This window comes from Ursus maritimus, unplaced genomic scaffold, assembly GCF_017311325.1.
Source record: "Ursus maritimus isolate PB19 unplaced genomic scaffold, ASM1731132v1 scaffold_5, whole genome shotgun sequence".
Taxonomy (NCBI): Eukaryota; Metazoa; Chordata; class Mammalia; order Carnivora; family Ursidae; genus Ursus; species Ursus maritimus.
Genome location: NW_024426663.1, coordinates 60,102,696 through 60,121,462, shown reverse-complemented (window position 1 = coordinate 60,121,462; position 18,767 = coordinate 60,102,696). Strand labels below are relative to the sequence as shown.

The 18,767-nt window shown below is 32.8% G+C and overlaps 1 protein-coding gene across 2 annotated transcripts in view; it reads right to left on the bottom strand.

Annotated features, from left to right (window-relative positions):
- Positions 1-18,767, bottom strand: part of KIF3A (kinesin family member 3A) — a 51,671-nt gene that overhangs the window by 7,528 nt on the left and 25,376 nt on the right. The window contains exons 6-14 of one of the 2 annotated variants that reach the window (XM_040622468.1): positions 14,471-14,610; positions 13,864-14,061; positions 13,380-13,554; positions 9,417-9,515; positions 5,585-5,593; positions 2,253-2,409; positions 1,667-1,847; positions 973-1,083; positions 505-630 (exon numbers count right to left, since the gene is read on the bottom strand). In XM_040622468.1, the coding sequence (XP_040478402.1) occupies positions 505-630; positions 973-1,083; positions 1,667-1,847; positions 2,253-2,409; positions 5,585-5,593; positions 9,417-9,515; positions 13,380-13,554; positions 13,864-14,061; positions 14,471-14,610 (1,196 nt within the window). The remainder of the gene's footprint in view (positions 1-504; positions 631-972; positions 1,084-1,666; positions 1,848-2,252; positions 2,410-5,584; positions 5,594-9,416; positions 9,516-13,379; positions 13,555-13,863; positions 14,062-14,470; positions 14,611-18,767) is intronic. The other variant, XM_040622469.1, reaches the window with a different exon arrangement.

Genomic DNA, 18,767 nt, shown 5'->3' with positions numbered 1-18,767 from the left:
GAAATCAAGAGTCAGACGCTTAACTGACTGAGCCACCCAGGCACCCCTGAACTGTATTCTTAAAAATAGTTAAGCAAAGTAAATTTCATGTTATGTTTATTTTACCATATAAACCACAGGCCATACATAGACACACGCATGCGTGCACATACACACAACTGGTATCCATAAGCGGGGAGAAAAATTAGCAAAGCAGTTCTGTTTAATCTATTTATAAGATTAAATTGAATATATAAATAGGACCTATACTCTGATTCTGAATGCAATTACAAAAATCTGGGTTCCTCCAAAGGGCTGAGAAATTCTTAGATACTCACATACTCAAAGAATTAGTATTAAAAAAGTTAACAGCTGAAGTGAAATGTGATGGCACTAGTTCAAGAAAATTTTACTGCCGACAACAGAAAAGTAAATATTTACCATCAATTAAATTAGAATTTATATTCCTTATTTCTTCACCCTAGCCAGTGATGTAATATCCAGAAGAGAGAATTTCCGTCTTACCTGATAATCTTGAGGTATGAAGTTATCAATGATAAGCATCTGAAGTCGGAGCTCCCGGCTAAGTTGTCGAATATTCTCCAGTAGGCCTTCAATTTCCCTCTGATGCTCCTGTTGAAGATCAGCCATCTACCGGAAAATCAATAAAAATACTAAGGGCAAACAAGATTTTAAATATAAAACAGTTCCAACTGATATAGGCACTGGCCTAAGAAACCCTGTAAGAGCTTACACAGTTCCTTCACAAACAATGGACAGAATGATATTACCTGTCACTATTTCCATGTTATTGGAAATATACAATATAGTTTCATAGCTAAAATTTGAAATTGCACACAAAAGAGAAAATGTTATTTCTTTAAAATTGTAAGCATACATTAAGATCTCTTTAGGATTCTTAATCATACTTACTCAAAAAAAAAAAAAATTTAATTCAGAGCTACATTTGTAGGTAATTTCTAGGAGACCAACCTCTGATTTGGCAGCCATCAGCATAGTCCAAACTTTCTTTAATTTCTTGGTTTTTCCCTGTGCTTCCTCTTGCAAGCTGGTATATTTTTCTTCAATATCCAAGCGTTCTTGCTACAACAAAAATTGACAAACTCAGAATAATTTTCTTCATTAAATCAAAAATTTAATTATTTAACAAATGATAAAAACGTTTAGCAACTAACATCTTTCAAAGCAATTCACAGATCTGCTTTAAAATTTTATTAAGATTATAGATATAAGACACCATATGATTTGACTTATATGTGCAATCCAAAAAACAAAAAAAATAAACAAAAAGCATAAAGAGACCCATCACTCCAGAAAACAAACTGATGGTTGGGCGTGGGGGGGAGACAGACAAAATGGGTGAAGGCTAGGGGGAGGCACAGGGCTTCAGTTAGGGAATAAGTCATGGGGATGAAAGGGACAGCATGGGGAATATAGTCAATAGTACTGTAATAGGATTATACAGTGACAGATGACAGCAGCACTTGCGGTGAGCAAAGAGTAACATATGGAGAAGTTTAATCACTCTATGATGTACATCTGAAACTAGTGTAACACTGTGTGTCCACTATACTTAATTAATTAAATATGATGGATATAAAGCTTTTCACTAGAGGAGTTAAATACCGAAGGCAAAGTGTCAACCAAAACCAGAAAGTCACGTTACCTCTTTTTCCTCAAGTTCTCTGCGAAGTTGCTCTGCTCTTTTCCTCCGTTCTTCCAGTTCCATATTAGATTCTTCAAGAAGTTTCTCTTGTTCCTCAGCTTTTGCCAATAAATCAACACCACCCACAATTACCTTCTTCTCCAGTGCAGATAATTTCTCTAGCAAAGACTGATGTTCTTGTCTGTTGATTAAAAATGAGAATGCTTAATATCCATCAATTACCTACTATTCTATAATTCCGTTTTCCAAAACTTTACAAGTATTTGGATGCGAAATTTCAGAATTTGTATATAATTATGTAACACCTCTATCAAATTGTATCACAGGGTAGTATAAATTAACTTATAATTTAATCTATAACATTCAAATTCACTGATAATTTTTCCTCCTACATAGAGACAAAATAGTAAAAACAGATGTAATTTTTGGAAATAGAACACATACAACAAAACCCTCTATCCGAAAAAGCTATTCTGGAGACAAAAATCAAGCTTTTAATTACTATTCAATTTTCTTCCTTATAAATATCCTAGGAAAAATACCAGAAATTTAAATCACGAATCCATCTCAATTAAGTAATACTCACTGGGCCTTAAGAAGATCTTTCTCCCGTTTCTCTAATTCAGCTCTAGCCTTGTTTCTTTCTTCTTCTTCCATATCAAGCTTTGTTTCAAGTGCTTTTCTCTCTTCATCAATTTTGGCTTGCATTTCAACCATCTTATCTGGGGACACTTTCTTTTTACCTATATGAGTCATTTAATTCCAACAATCACTTTAGAGCCAATTTTTCAGATTTGTATAAATTATCTTCAATTATAAAAGATACATTTCCTCAATAATACAAAGTCAGTTACCAACATTTTAAGGAAATCAAATAAATAATATATTTTATTTCTATTTACTATGTTCCTAGAATAACTTTTTAACTAATTGCTAAACAAAACGTGTAACCGTTCAATGATAACTAGGAACAAAAGTATGTGAAAGAGAAGCAAAACAGGTAAGTAGGGGGGAAAAGAGAAAGATTAATAATAAAAGGAAAGCCAAATAAATTTTTAAAAAAAACCAAAGATCTATGGGTCCCCAAATAAGATATGTTCAAAAAAGCAGTATGATTAGTTACTTTTTTCTGATAACTAGATACAAAATCAAGTGGCTTCCCAAAATACTTCCCCAAAATTTATTAAAATAAATGAATAAACAGAAGTCACATATAGGCCTAAATTGCACAGATAAAAGTGTCAGGCAAAACTTATAGCAACAAGTTTCTAATATATATCTTCAGAGTTTTTCTAAAATTTATGTCTAATAAAATTATTTGGAAGTATTTCATCTCATAGTATAAAGGACGAAGTTCTATACTAATTATATAATGGTTATATTATAACTAACCAGGCATTTTACAGTTGCTGAGCTACCATAATCTATCATTGTATCTTAAATGAGCAACTAAAATTGCTCGTTACTGTGTCAAACTCAGGATCCTAAACCTAAGCCATTTTAAATATGCCAAGTATCAAATATAAGTAGAAATACAACCAAATAATGAAGTTGGAAATAGAGCTTCCAATTGATTTTGACTATAGTGCCTAATATACACACAACAGATGTTCAGTAAAAGCTTACTGAATGAATTTCAAAATAATGAAATTAAAATGAAAAATCAAAAAGAAAAAATAAAGAACTAGGTTATTAAACTGGTTATGAAACTGAATCAAATATAATTCATTTCTGGTAATACAATTTCTTTGAAACATACTTTCCTTTAGAAAAACAATCAAACTTTTCGTAGAATTGGTTTGAGGCTCTCCTGAAAGCTTTCTGTCATTCTTAACTTCCTTCCCAAAGGACCACAGAAGAGTGTAAACCAGAGGAGTCTATAAATTGTTAATGTCTCCACCCAAAAGCTAGCCCCTCCTGCTAACAAGGAAAGAGAACTGAAAGATAATGACGATGCAGATATATATCTGAACATACACTTTCAGGAACCATGAGATGAAAAATCATTCATAGACTTTAAATCTTTATGATACAATTATATTAAAAAAAAACAAAACCCAAGAGTTTAAAATACACTACCCTTCATTTCTATAGAAATAAAAGTCCAAAGCATACTTAAGCCACAAAACAAGTCAGTTAAATAAAAGAGTAAATAAGAGCACTGATCCAAATTCATGCTTTGGTGTGGTGTGATTCATTGCATTCCAAAAGTCAGGATGGAGACCTGAATATGTTGGCTTCTTTGGCACAGTCACCTATACTGAATGTTCTGATTTATGCTGTTAAAAAAATAATTTTAAAAATTAATCTAATTCCTGTTCCTAGTGAACTCCTAGAAAGGATTTCTAATCAGTAGTACTATTTCTTGGAAATTTGAGGGAGAAAAGTGTAAATTCAAGTATAAAGTTAAGTGCACGCAGAGGGCGGCTGGCTGGCATAGCTGATAGAGCATCCGACTCTTGATCTTGGGGGTTGTGAGTTAGAGCCCCACACTGGGTGTAGAGATTACATAAAAATAAAATCTTTAAAAATAAATAAAGTACATGCATTAAAAAATTACAACTTACTTTCCACCTCAGAATTACAAATATTTAAAGAAAAAATGGCAAGTATGTTAAGACAAAAAAACAAAAAACACAGACCCTGTTTGAAGACATGGATACTAATGGTATAGTGGAAATGATCTGATAAACATATGCATATTAATTTTTAGGCTTATAGGGTTCTAATTGTTTGGTTAACAGTTAAAAACATACAGTTTCCAACCCCATTAAGAGGCAGTAAAATAAGATATTACATGTAGAAATACAATTGATGAATTGTGTTGAATTACTTAGTAGGCCTGTTGATGAATTACTTACTAGGCCTGAATTGCATTAGCTATTCAAAACCATTCAGGTAGTATTTTCCAACTGATGCTTAAGCAGCAGAAATCTTATTGTGCTCCTACGACAGTCTCATAAAGATGACCATGCATTTATAGCTAGGTTCAGTTTCAAAAGTTTAATATTTAAGTAACATAATTTCTAGCCAGTATTATTCAGATAAATCATTATATTTCTCTCTAAATAATATGTTAGGCTAAATGTGAATATATTCCAACTTTCCTAATCAGGCACTTAAAATCATGACATCATTAAAAATCACTTTTAGAAAAATTCATTTTTTTTAAAGAATTTCTAAAAATCCTAACCAAACCAACAAAAGCCCTTCTAATACTGCACGACACAATTCTGCACAAAATTCCAAGTAAATAAATCTTTAAAAAATGGTGATGTCATACAGTATTTAATTTTAATACTTTTAGTTGCCCTTTGCCATGTGTTCCAACCAAAGCTGTCAAAATGAACTTTGGCAAGATAAAGTTAAAGGGAAGAATTTTAGGAAGACTTAACTGAATTAATTTTTTTTTCATTACATGAGCACCCATGGGCATAAGTAACCAGGCATTTGATTCCTAGCTGTTAAAAAAAAAAAAAAAAAAAAAAAGCTTGAAAGTGAAAATCATTTATATTTGTATTACCAAAATTTGGCTTAATGGGTTTTTAAAAAATTAGGAAAAAACATCATGTCATCTGGTTCTGCTGTTATATTTGTCTATTTTGTCAATTAGGTCTAGAGAATCCAGTGAAGTTGTCGCTATCAATCTAATACCTCAGAATTGTTCTTCTAAAAAGATCGTTTGGAAACAAGAATGTTCCTAGTATCTTCCTGAACAAAAACTGAAATGAATTTTTTTTTAATTTAGGAAAAAAAGTTTAAAAAAAAAAAAGCTAATGTTGAAAGATTTTTTTAATACAAAAGACAGATACTTACCTTGAAAAAAAACTATTAAAAAAAAATATATGTAGTTAAATAACAAAGTTCTTTATAGTTTAAATAATTGTACCATGTGGAGTGCAAATCAATCACACCAACCTGCTTGATCTTTCAGTAAGAGTAGTAAGCAAATCGTAGACAGGAAGCATATGCACAGAGATGAAGAGGAAAAAAAGAAAAACATTATTTCCTTTGTAAAACAAAGAAAAATGTTTAACAGCATTTACTTATAGTAGAAATATAGAAATAAATCATTACCAAAACTGAAAAAGAGCGGCTTTATGTAAAAAGAAAAGCATATTCAACACAGAGACGTAATTTAAGCAAATAAGATTAATTTAGACTAAGATTACAATTCAAATCAATCTCAAGAGCTCACAATGACTCCCAGACTCCTGCAAATGTAACAGTTCAGCACCAAGTGGTTATACTAATGGTATACATGGAATTGGGAACCTGCTAAGGTCTAGGAAGTAATCTAAAAGGACAAAACAGAAAATTGTGCCAATTTAAAAAATTAGTAAGTTAAAAGTAGCAAAATTTGCATTGTCAATTTCCAAAATTTCCCAATTCGATGTTCTAATATAAAGATCCCATACAGGTGTGCCTCCCCTTTAAGAAAATCCAACACAAAAACCTCAATCAACTAAAGAGATGAATTGGATTACAGTAATTTGCAGTGATAATTTAACAAAAGGATTTAATGAAGAAATGTTAAAGACAGCAAGTTCTCCCAATAGATTTGATTTTCCAATTTGATTTATAAGCAATTTTTTCAGAAAAAAAATTAATTGCATAAAGTGAAGTACACCTGTATAATAACGAATTTGCATTCAACCTATTAGTAGATTGTTAAGGGTAATTATGATTCCATAGAGGTAAATGATCAACTGATGACTCAAGCAAAGAACACCTTAAAAAAAGCCATTCGTATTTTTAAAAGGGACGGTACATACAAGTTACACACAGCAACCACATGCTGGGAAAACCATTTTTCCACTTCACCACCACGCCCACATCACAACAGAAGAACTTAATGTTATGTGCTAGGTAAACCAGCAGTAACTAAAACTGCATGAATCGAACCAAGTACAACTCATTTCATAACATACGTTCATAGAACTACTCTTTAAAGTAAATTTTAAAACAGAAACTTAAATTATAATGTCACTCAGGTATTTTCTCATATCTGACAGTTTATAATACAAAATAATACCTCTATATGGTTTCTAAAGCAATTTCTTTTATTTTATGAATTGTCCTTTAAATTAGTTGTTTTGGTAAAATAAAAGAGCTGTCAAGAGAAAAAACGATTCCTAATACTCTTGGAATTTTTCCTCTAAAGGCATAAGAATAAACAAATGCGTTATTAGTTTTAGAAAAATAAGTACATAGATAATGCTTTAAAAGGCAGTAAGCTGCAATCTAGTAGAAAAAAAACCAATTCCCTTTTCATCTAAAAATATACATAAAATTAGTAATACTTTTCAACTGATTTAAGGTTTAAGAAAAAGCCTTTTTGACTGAAATACGTCTAGACAGATCCTGCATAAACAACTTCTTGTGGATCTGAATTCTCTAATCATAGCTTAGAAAGTTTCTTAAAATCAATCAGGTAGTTGAGCAATAGAGAAAGGGGCCATTTGAAATAAAATACTATCCAGTGTATCTTTACTTGTTTCAAACATTACATTTTTCTTTACGTGGGAGCTTTCAATCTTGAGCTGCCCCTAAGAATAGGACATCAAAGCACAAAATCTTTATAACTTAAGACATGTTATAATGGGCACTGGTGTATTGCCAAATGTGATTTGTACTTTTAGAAATTCAGGATTTGTTACTGCCTAGCCCTTCTACTGACTAGGATTGGAAGTTCATCCTGAAATATAAAAAAGGAACTGTAAGAATTATTCTTTGATACAGCTTACTAGCTCTCTTTACATTATCTCAATTGCAAAAGCACGAATCTCTCTTCCATTGTCTCAGACATAAGCTTAAGCACACGTTTTAACAATTACAGTTAACTTGAAGCGATGAAGAAGGGGGGATCATCACATGCTTTGTTCTACTGAGAACAGTCCAACATGTACTCTTTAAGTAATGACGGGGAGCAGTGCAGCATTTCTCAAATGAAGCCCATGGTTTATGGAAAAGCCAAAGCTCTGTGAGAGAATTTAAGAGCTACCACTCACTAGGCAAGGACTTATCCAGAGGTTTCTCTATGACAGAACATGTGGAGTCTGAACTACTGCTGCTGCTACTGCCTGGAAGACAAAGAAATGAGCCCGACGGGAACCAGAGAAAGAGGAAACAAGAGAATGAACACATACACAGAGGAAAATTCAGTTCCAGAGAGAGACTTTTAAAGAACAATCAAGCTTTGCATTAAAGAACCAAACGTACTTTCCGTTAATACCAGTCTTGGTAGACTACCCAATATTCTCTAGGTACAAAGCCAGACGGGGCAGTTAGAAACTGGATTGCTTTAAGCATCTACTGTAGGCAAACCCCACTACCCACTTAAAACACAGTAATTCAGAGGGTTGGAACGACGTGAATAAAAAATAAGGCATTTGGTGACATTTAAGTCTATTTAAACTATTTACCTGGTAAGTTACAGGAGGTGAGTTTTAAAATTTAAAGTTATGCACAATTAAAACTATAGGAATGATGAATTACCCTTCATCACAGTGTGGTTCGTCTACAATTTCACTCTCCACCAATTATGCATGTTTCAGGTTTCATGGCAAAACTGTGAAAGGCCCACTAAAAATATTATAATTTCTAAGTCTAGAAGGAAGGTATCTTACTAATAAATATTTTAACATATTAAGCAATGGCATTTTTTTCTATTTTAACTTTTATTTTTAACAAATCTATGATCTGCTTTAGCTATGAATAGTCTGTGAAAAATAGGTATGAACACAAAACCATTTATCTAAATAAGGGGTCAGCAAGCATTTTCTCTTAAGGGACAGATAATAAGTGCTTTAGGCTTTGTGGGCCATACGGCCTCATCTGAAAGCAGCTGTATACCATATGCAAACAAATGAGCATGGACACGTAATAAAATTTTATTTATAAAAGAAGGTGGTGGGCCAGATTTGGCCAGTAGACTATAGCTGGCCAGCTCTTGCTCTCAATCATGCTCTTCCTGCCTTCTGAAGTTACAGAACCTTTGGTTTTAAAATGTGGGACTCCTGGGTTTATTTTCAGCAAGATTTTAATAAGACAAGCAAAATATGCACCAGCTTGAAAACAATGATCCACACATTAATGATCCACATGAATGGAAGAGAGTTCTGAAACAAATAAACATCAAGAGCAAAAACATTTGAAAAGTGGGCCATTATAATATGTCCCTCTCTTTTGCCTGTCATCTGTATCTTTATCACAATAAATACAAACTTACTTCACACTTGCCAACAAATGCCCCATAAAAGAGTAAGAACAAAAGTACATTCTATAAAGCAAAGCAGTAAATTAAAAAAATAGAATCCTCATACAAATTCATCATTTAAAATTCAATAACTTCTAAAGCCTAACCATGCTTGAGAAAAACTCCGCATTATCCTGATTCCCTTAAAAAAAATTTTAGGTTCCCAACACAAATCAAAGTCCCCACAAAAAATTAAAACCCTGAATGAAATCTTTACATGGTATAACCACTATCACAGATTTTCACAATTCTAAACTGTAAAAGACAGAACATATGGTATTATGATTCAACTCTAAGTAGGAGATCAGCATAGGAGAAAAAAATAAGGCAAAATTAACCACGTATATGGCACATTTCCTCTGTGTGAATTGCTACCATAACTAAAAATGGCAAAAAAAAAAAAAAAAAAAAAAAGGCATGTACTCAGATGAATGTTAAACCATATTTAGGTAGCAATCCCAGTTAATTTCTAGAACACTGAAAAGAACTTACCCCTTCTTTTTTTCCTTTTCTCTCCATCTTCTCCAACCTCGCCTTCTTCATCATCATCCTCTTCTGACCCACTGATATCAGAGCCTGATATTTCTTCCCCTTAAATAGAAATTTTACAAAACAATTTATATTCTATACCAGGTTATGGCCTACATTAATTTTATTCATTTAGTCTGTTGCCCTAAACAAACCGTATTTTAATATTCCTAAACAGTATATCACATGCTCACCTCAGGAAAAAGACGTAATGTATACAGAGGCTTTATTTTAAATTTCCTAAAGAGAAGTTAAATTCTGATCTACTTACTTAATGGGTGCCCAGTCGGGTAAGTATCTGCCTTTGGCTCAGGTCATGATCCCAGGCTCCTGGGATAGAGCCCCACATCTGTTGCAACCCCAGCTCATGCTGCCCCCCTGCTTGTGCTCCCTCTCTCACTCTCTCTCAAATAAATAAAATCTTTCAAAAAAATTTCTGATCTACTTAAAATTTCAAATGATTAGTTTAAATAAAGTACTACATATAATACAAAAATTTCGAGTTAAAGTCACTATTTCAGTTTTTTAAAACAGTGATCACTCTGGGAGCATTTTCTCCTCAGTTTTCTGTATAGGATTTTATTTTATTTTTAAAATATTTATTATTTTTAAGTAATCTCTACACCCAACATGGAGCTCAAACTCAAAACCCTGAGATCAAGAGTCACATGCTCCACCAACTAAGCCAGCTGGGCGTCCCTCTGTTTAAGATTTTTAAAAATTCATTCAACTGCATATTTTTTAAGAATGATAAAACTCATGTAACACAGTGATCCCACCTTCAGGACTATATCATAAGAAAAGAAGGACTTACTTGTACAAAGAGTATAATAAAAAGAAAAAGAAAAAAGGGAATAATTAAACTAATAATGCAGATCAGTACTATATTACCTTCAAAATAGTTATTTAAAAATAACACTGTCCATGTATGAAATGTCTAAAAAAACAAAGGTATTTGGGGAAAAAAATAAATATATACTAATCACAAACAATAATATCTAAACCAGTAAATAATGGATAAGAAGAGACAAGTATATTGGGAGAAAGAATTTATTAAAAATATTTTCTTTGGCCTAGTAACAGTGACACCCTAGTAGCAGTGAGTGCACCTAACACCCAAGTCTTGGTTTCTAAATACGATTCTCCACTGAAAGGAAATAGGGAGAAATAGATGGTATTATGCCAGGGTAGGGAACATATAAAATGAGCCTAAAACATCTGTGATGCCAGAAATAAAGAAAAACTCAAAACCAAAAATCAAAAAATTGATGGAAGCATGGTGAAAGGATACAGCAACTACCCTGAAGGAGCTCCTATGGCAGAAGTTCGAACAATCTGAGCAATGAAACAAATAATGATATTATTGTATTATAATGCACAGACTAAAATAAATATCCATGAGTCGGTACTGACAAATAAATAAGCGAATAAACAAGTGGGGGAGGAGGGACTACTCCCCCTTACAACAGAATTCCAAACATTAAATATTAGAAGGAATGATGAGAAAACAAAATCGCCGAGGAGCAAATTCCACAGAATTATTGTTGCTGGCAAGAACCCCAGATGGATGCTCAAATTAGTGGGGAAAGGTATGATAAGAAACAGGACCCTTTAGTAATTTCGAAGTATCTCCCCACAAGATACACCTTAAGTTCAAAGGAAAATGTAAAATTATAGAATTTAGAGGGAAGAAACTTTGCAGAATAATTACGAGAGAACTACAGACAACCCAAATTGAGGAATATTCTACAAATATATGACTTTTACAGTGTCAAGACCATGAAAGGTGGAGAAAGATGAGGGACTGGAGGAGACAACTAAATGCAATATGTAATGCTAGATTGCATCCTGGACTAGAGAAAAAGGGCACTAGAAAGCAAACTCAACATCTAAATAAAATCGACAGATTAGTTAATAAAGTCTGTATCGATGTAAAATTCTAGTTCCAACAACTGTAAGATGTTCACCGTAAGATGCTCCAGTCATATAAGATGTTAACATAAGGGGAAGCTAGGTGATGGGTATATAGGAACTCACTATACTTTGAAGTTTCTAAGTCTATTAAAAATTTTAAAAATTATTCTTTTAATGTTTTTCCCTACTTTTTTATTGTTTATATGATCAACTGTATTTACCATATTATAACACTCTGTTAACTGGATTATAAAAACAAATGTCATAAGCATCAGTGAAATGAAATGTCTTAAAAATACAGTCAGCATTACCACATGATCGATCAATTCCACTTCTGGGCATATACTCAAAGGAAGTGAAAGCAAGAACTCAAAAACGTATCTGTACACCCACATTCGTAGCCAGATTATTTACAGTAGTCAAAAGGCAAAAGCAACCCACGTGTCCACCAAAAGATGAATGGATAAATAAAATGTGGTATATACAAACGATGGGATATTATTCAGCCTTAAAAACGAAGGAAATTCTGACACATGCTATGATATGGATGAACCTTGAAGACATTATGCTGAGTAAAATAACCCAGACACAAAAGCACATGTATTATATGATTCTACTCATGTGAGTTATCTAGATAGTCAAATTCAGAGACAGAATAGTGGTTACCAGGGCCTGAGGCAGAGAGGGGGACGGAGAGTAAATGTTTAATGGGTATAGAGCTTCATCTGGGGATGATTAAAAAGTTTTAGGGATGGATGATGGTAATGGTTATAGAACAATGTTAACATACTTAATGCCACAGAATAAAAATAGTTAAAATGGTAAATTTTACGCTATGTTTATTTTGCCACAGTGAAAAAATGTAAAAAAATAAAGGCAGCAAAATAAAGGTGTGAATTGAACATTAACAAATCTAAGAAATTTTAAATCTTTAAAACATATTGACTATAAATACCACCTAGTGGTCATATTTAAAATACCAGATTTCATCATCTAAAAGGCAGTTCAATTACTGCTTTTCCTCAATAATTTTACCCAAGTTTATTGAATCAGTACCCTTTCCAAACATCTGTGATGGTGGCATCTGTGTAATTCACATCTGTCCTATCCAGTCTCTCCATATACTATTAAAAAAAAAAAAAAACCCACTCTAAAGCCCTTTGTTTATCTGGTATGAAAAGGAGCAGCCCTATGCCAATCAGTTCTTAGCATGAAAGTGTGGAGAGTCACTGAGCACTTGATTGACAGTCTGTAAATTTCTCATCCTCATGAACAAGGTCTTCAAACTTTCTAACATCTGGTTAGAAAAGGATTCCCCAAACAGAATCGCATGTTCAAATTTAAGCATGAAAGCATATTTTCAAAGTCACACAATGAATTTTTACTTACTAAATTCTGTTTACCCATGACCTTGATAGGTTTCTTTACTTTGAATAATAGCCACTGATATCTTTCACAAAGAACTCTGGGTCATCTTCACCTAAATACATATATGGTAAAACTTGCTCTTATACAAAGACCAAAAAAATTCATTATTTAGTAAGTGGTCAAATGAAATCTATAAAAGGACATGGCCTGGGTGGCTCAGATGGTTAAGCATCTGCCTTCAGCTCAGGTCATGACCTCTGGGTCCTAGGATCGAGCCCCGCATTGGGCTCCTGGCTCAGCAGGGAGTCTGCTTCTCCCTCTCCTTCTGCCTCTTCCCCCTGCTCATGCTCTCTCTGTCTCAAATGAATAAAATATTTTTTTTTAAAAAAAGGACATGGGGACTGAGATGATTGAGATGGAGTTTAAAGTAAATGAATTTTAAAAAATCACATACTCAAATATTACATAATTATACTTAATATGAAAATGCTAAAGTGTGTATCAAGTTACCTTGCAGAAATATAGCTTTAAATAGCAATGTTAGATGCTCAAAGAATTTTAACAGGTTGTTTTTATTAGAACACTTAGTGGGTAAGCAACATATTTTTAGCTAACATTAACATTAATATTTTGACAAAAAGTTACCTTCTTCAAGCTTTTTTTTCAGTTCCTCTATTTCTTTCTGAAACTGGCGAAGCAAAGCATCCTTTGGGTCTTCATTAATTCTAGCTTTGTTTTTAATATTCTTAGCACGGTTAGCATACCGTAATGTACTGATAGTTTCATCATAGTTGTAATCTGCTGGCCCAATATTTGCACACTGTTGAATTAGGAATACAAAATATTTTATACTTGATGCAGTTAAAATTAATACTACCATTATGATACATCAAAAAGAATTTTTGAAACATAGTTCTCCTCTGGCCTTCTTGAACGAGAAAGCATCAGCCACACAGATTTCCAACCCCATTATATGGACTAGCACACACAGTGTACTTGAAAAAGAATAACCACAAATCACAACAAGCGAAATACTTAATAGTTTTAAAAATGTTATGCATATCAATCATTGGCATAAATAGGAATCTGAAATTTTCCTGATGATAACTATTCCACAATTAAGTCTTACCATCATGGTTTTTGAATTTCCTCCTAAGGAATCCTGAAGAAGACGAGTCAGTTTAGAGTTGCGATAAGGAACATGAGTGCTTTTTCCGTCAACCAAGGCAGAAATTACATTACCAAGGGTGGAAAGCGAAAGATTGATTTTTGTGGCTTCCTTTAGGCGCTGTCCAGTAGCTCCAGTTTTTGCCTGTCTTTCTGAACCCTAGCAATAAACAAAGACAGAAATAAAGCTAAAATAAAAATTACAGAATATTCCTCTGAAAGTTTAAAACAAAATTTGACACTAAAATATCTGCTATGGTATCTGGAATTTGCTTCAAAATAATAGAGGAAGGGAAAAAGCGGCTGATGGTAGAGATGAAACAGGCCTGGGCATGAAGAGATAACTGCTGAAGGTGGGTCACGGGTACACAGGAGACCATACTGTTCTTAGTACTTTTGTAGACGTTAGAAGTGAGAAGGTTTCCATAATAAATAATAAGTTAAGAACACATATACAAGTAAACAAGTTAAAAATTGTATGTAAATCACACATTTTCACTTGAATTTTTATTCACTTATAAAATGCACAAAATCACAAGTTATTCCTTGCGTAGTGCCCTCTTACTTACAGCAAGATCTACAAGATGGAGCTTCCCCATTCTGACATGCATGTTACCATCAACGCCTTTTTCACTGCATTCTATAGTAATTGTAAAGATGGCATGGGAACGGGAACTGTGTTCATTCATGTTAGTTGCACCAACAGAACCTTGAAGAAAGGAAAGAAATTCTTAAAAAGTATAACAAGAGGGAGTAGTTTTAAAAATAATTAAATGTCCAGAATGGTTTTAAATACTTAATCTCATCACAGCAAAGAGCCAGAGAGCATGGCTAACCCAGAAAAGGATAAGTTTATTTAACATTAGAAATTTCTCTGCCTGACAATTTATGTTGATAACAAAAGAATTTGTAATGTTTCTCATATTACAGAGGTAATTTTAGGACAAAACACTTAATTTCAATCCCAAGTATTATTGACTAAACAAGTAACTAAGGCAAAAAAAAAAGTTAAATAATTTAAAAAAATTATTGCTGTTTCAGCTATCTCTATTATGTTCTGAGAATCCAAACCACAGAAATACTCGCACATATGCATTAGATGATACAGGCTACTCAGTACAGCATTGTTTGCAATACCAAGAGATCAGAAACAATCAAAAGGACAGTGGTCAATCTACTACAGAACAGTCATGGGGCACCTGGTGGCTTAGTCAGTTAAGCATCTGACTCTTGATTTTGGCTCAGGTCGTGAGATCGAACACCACGCTGGGCTCAGCCCTCAGCACGGACTAGCCTGAGATTCTCCCTCTCCCTCTCCCTCTGCCTCTCCCCCTGCTTGCATGCTCTCTCTAAATAAATAAAATCTTAAAAAAATAATCGTACTATGGGCTACTATATGTCCTTTAAAAACACAAAACAGATCTGTATGTATGACATGCGAAAATACCTATAACATATGAACTAAAAAAAAAAAAAACAGAGAAAGGAATATATAGTACAATCCTATTTCTGTTAAACAAAGCATCCACTCAAAATATAGTATTTAAGTATAAATATTTTACATAAATATATTATGTAAATAAAGAAAAAGTTGTTTTGTTTTTTATAATAGGTATGTATTAGTTTTTTTTTAATTGCCAAGTATTTGAAAAGCATTTTGTTAATTTTAGCCAGTGTCAAAATTATCTTCCTACTATATATTCATGCAGAACTTCTCCGTGCAAGCCTTGATTTTATAATTTTAAGATTAAAAGGGTATTCTTTATTAGCATATGGTTATATGAGAAGCCAGGTAACTAGAGTGTAAACTGCAGTCATAAGGGAAAGGAAAGCCTAATGGAAGAAGGTAAAAGAAAAATTAGTGAAAGAAAATGCAAGGATTTGTGACTCTACAAAAATTTTCTTTTAAATCATATTACAAACTTATGTATTTTTTCCAAATATACTTAAAAAATAAATCCAGGGGCGCCTGCCTTGCTCAATCAGTAGAGCATGTGACTCTTGATCTCAGGGTTTTAAGTTTGAGCCCCATGTTGGGTGCAGAGATTAAAAATAAAATCTTTAAAAAAATAAAATAAAATCTAATACCACTTCATAACATCTGATCAGTAGAGATACACCTACTGAGTATTATTTTATCTTCTGGCTTTTCCACTTAACATTAATCTCCTATATTTCCATGTAAAAACAATTTGCAAATTTTACTAAAATTGATTTTGCTACTCCCTGAGAGATATCTGGGATTGTTTCCCAATTTTAGGTCCTCATAATGAACACTAATATGAACATCTTTGAGCAGACACCATTCTTTCACTTTAGGATTATGTTCATGGGATGTATTTTCCAAACTGGAATTACCAGATCATAGGGTAGGAATAGTTTTATAGCTATGTGATTATCAAAGCACACTGTAGCAGTGTTTTTGAATTTGGAGTAGGAGAGAACATGTAATTTGAAAAAATCATATTAACTATTTTAGTACCTATTATATTTTTGCAATGTAAGTACAGCATGTTATTTATGACTGTGACTTTTCTTTGTTTCTGGTTATGAAAACAAAGCAATGCAACAAACATGCTACACTGAACATTACAATCCCTAAGGAGAAAACTGCTTGCAGCAATCAAGTTGACTCAATGCTCCAACCTACTAATACATCACATAATGGAAATAAAACAAAAAAACTTACATAGTTTTAATTTTTGTCAAAATATTTATTCTGGAGTAAGAAAAAAACTAAATTTTTATATTTTTCAAGATGCTATGGGAAAACTTATCCTATAAATATGACTGCATGTGTATAAACTCATACATATAAGAATATTTACTGCAGTATTGCTCAACACCAGCATGAGTGAAAACAACACAAAAGTCCATGAATAAAAGATTGGGTAAATACATTATGTAGATCCATTCAGTGAAATACTATATAGTTACTTTGAAATGTCTACCATGTGTTACTGTGAAATGATTTCCAAAATAATACCATTAAGTGAATAAAGGATACTATTCTCGGACTCATGAGGAAAAGACAAGCACTTCCTCTAAAAAGACATGCTTGGGCATACATACACTGTGTCGGGAAGGGGACAGGACAAAGTAATAGAGTTCTGCCAGGGAACTAGGTGACTGAAACCCAAGGGTAGGAGAACGACTTGTTTTTCAATGTATACTTTGGTGCCTTTTGAATTTTACATGTGTATGGATTACCTATTCAAAAAGAAAATTTTTTAAAGAAAATGATTATGGTTTAATGGTTGAAAAACCCTGCTCTACAGAAACATTAGCTAATTTACAATGGTGCCCAGAATGCAAATGTAAGTGACTATTTTAAATCTGCATTTTAATTGCTAAGAGGATCACGTATTTGTTCTTGGGATAAAAGGCTTATTTTCTTAAGTGTAAAATTAACTATTTCTATACTATGACCACCTGGACAAAACGGGAACTAATTCTATATTTGTATCAATTTTTCAACTATTTAAAATAGCAGCTTTTACTGTCACATTTCCTCCCTCTGCTATTTTCCCCAAATAGTTATTTTACTCTATTTCAATATGATAAAATTGGTATTTTTATGTTAGAACTTTTCTACTTGGTTATCTGCAATATCTTGGATATTTTCTATTTGGAAAATTGCAGTACTGTAAATGTCTAATTCTTAGACTCAAGCTACTAATCAAGAGTATTCTCCTCCGCTCTCTTAGGTCTTCAAATGCCTTTGTCTTCATTTCATTTCTCTCGTTTGAATTGTTTAGTTTTCCTTGAACGAATCCCACATACCAAATTAAATTTTCAGTTGTTAATGGGAGGTTTTTTGTGGGGTTTTTTGTTTTGTTTTGTTTGTAAGGGATGGTTTTAATCACTACCGTGAATGGAATCTAAGTCAAAAAAAATTTTTTTATTGAATAAGCAGTACATGAACATACTCCTGGTATAAAAAAATTCAGAAATACAGACATACAAAAACACAAGGTAAAAGCTCCATATGTCTCTGTTCTCCAATCTTACTTCCCCTTACCTAAAGGTATTATTAAATGTCCTTTCATTAGTATTTAACATACACAGAAGTGGATACACAAACACACACACCGCCCAAATACACAGCTGTTTAACAATTTGGCTTTTTTCCATATCTATAAATGAGATAATGCAATACATATTATTCTGCAATTTGCTTTCTTTTCACTTAACGATATATCTTGAAAATCTTTCAGGTTTCTACATGTAGATTTAACTCTTTTTTTTATAGCTTCATTATGGTCCATAGTATTTCTGTGCCATAATTTCTATAACCGATGTTTTACTGATAGTTACACTGCATCAAAATTTTGCTATTACAAATAATGTTGCAATAACGCATTTTGTGTTTAGGTCTAAAGATATTTTTCTATATATTTATCAATATAGATATATCAAAACGTATCTAGATATACATTAAAATTAGAAACACTGGGTCAAAAGAAATGCATTTTAAAATTTTAGCTGATACTGTTAAACTGCCCTTCAAAAAGGCTGGAGCACTGGACGTTCCCATCACCAGTGCCCATCTCTTCAGAGCTTCACGAACCTGGATACATAGCTCCATTCAGAACAACGGGTAAGATACCTCCCCACTGTTGTTTTAATACCCGTTTTCCTGATTACTTGTCTAGTTGAACACCCTGTGGTATCCTTGTTGTTCTGCACAGTTCTTCTGGGAATAACATATTCATGTTCATCTTTTGCTCATTTTTCTGTTACAATTTGGCCTTTCTCTACTACTTGGTTTATAAGAATGCAATGGATTTTTTAAATTTTTCTTAATTTCCTTGAGTTTGCTAGATCTATAGCCTAGCCAAAAAAAAACTTTTTAAAAAATGTTTA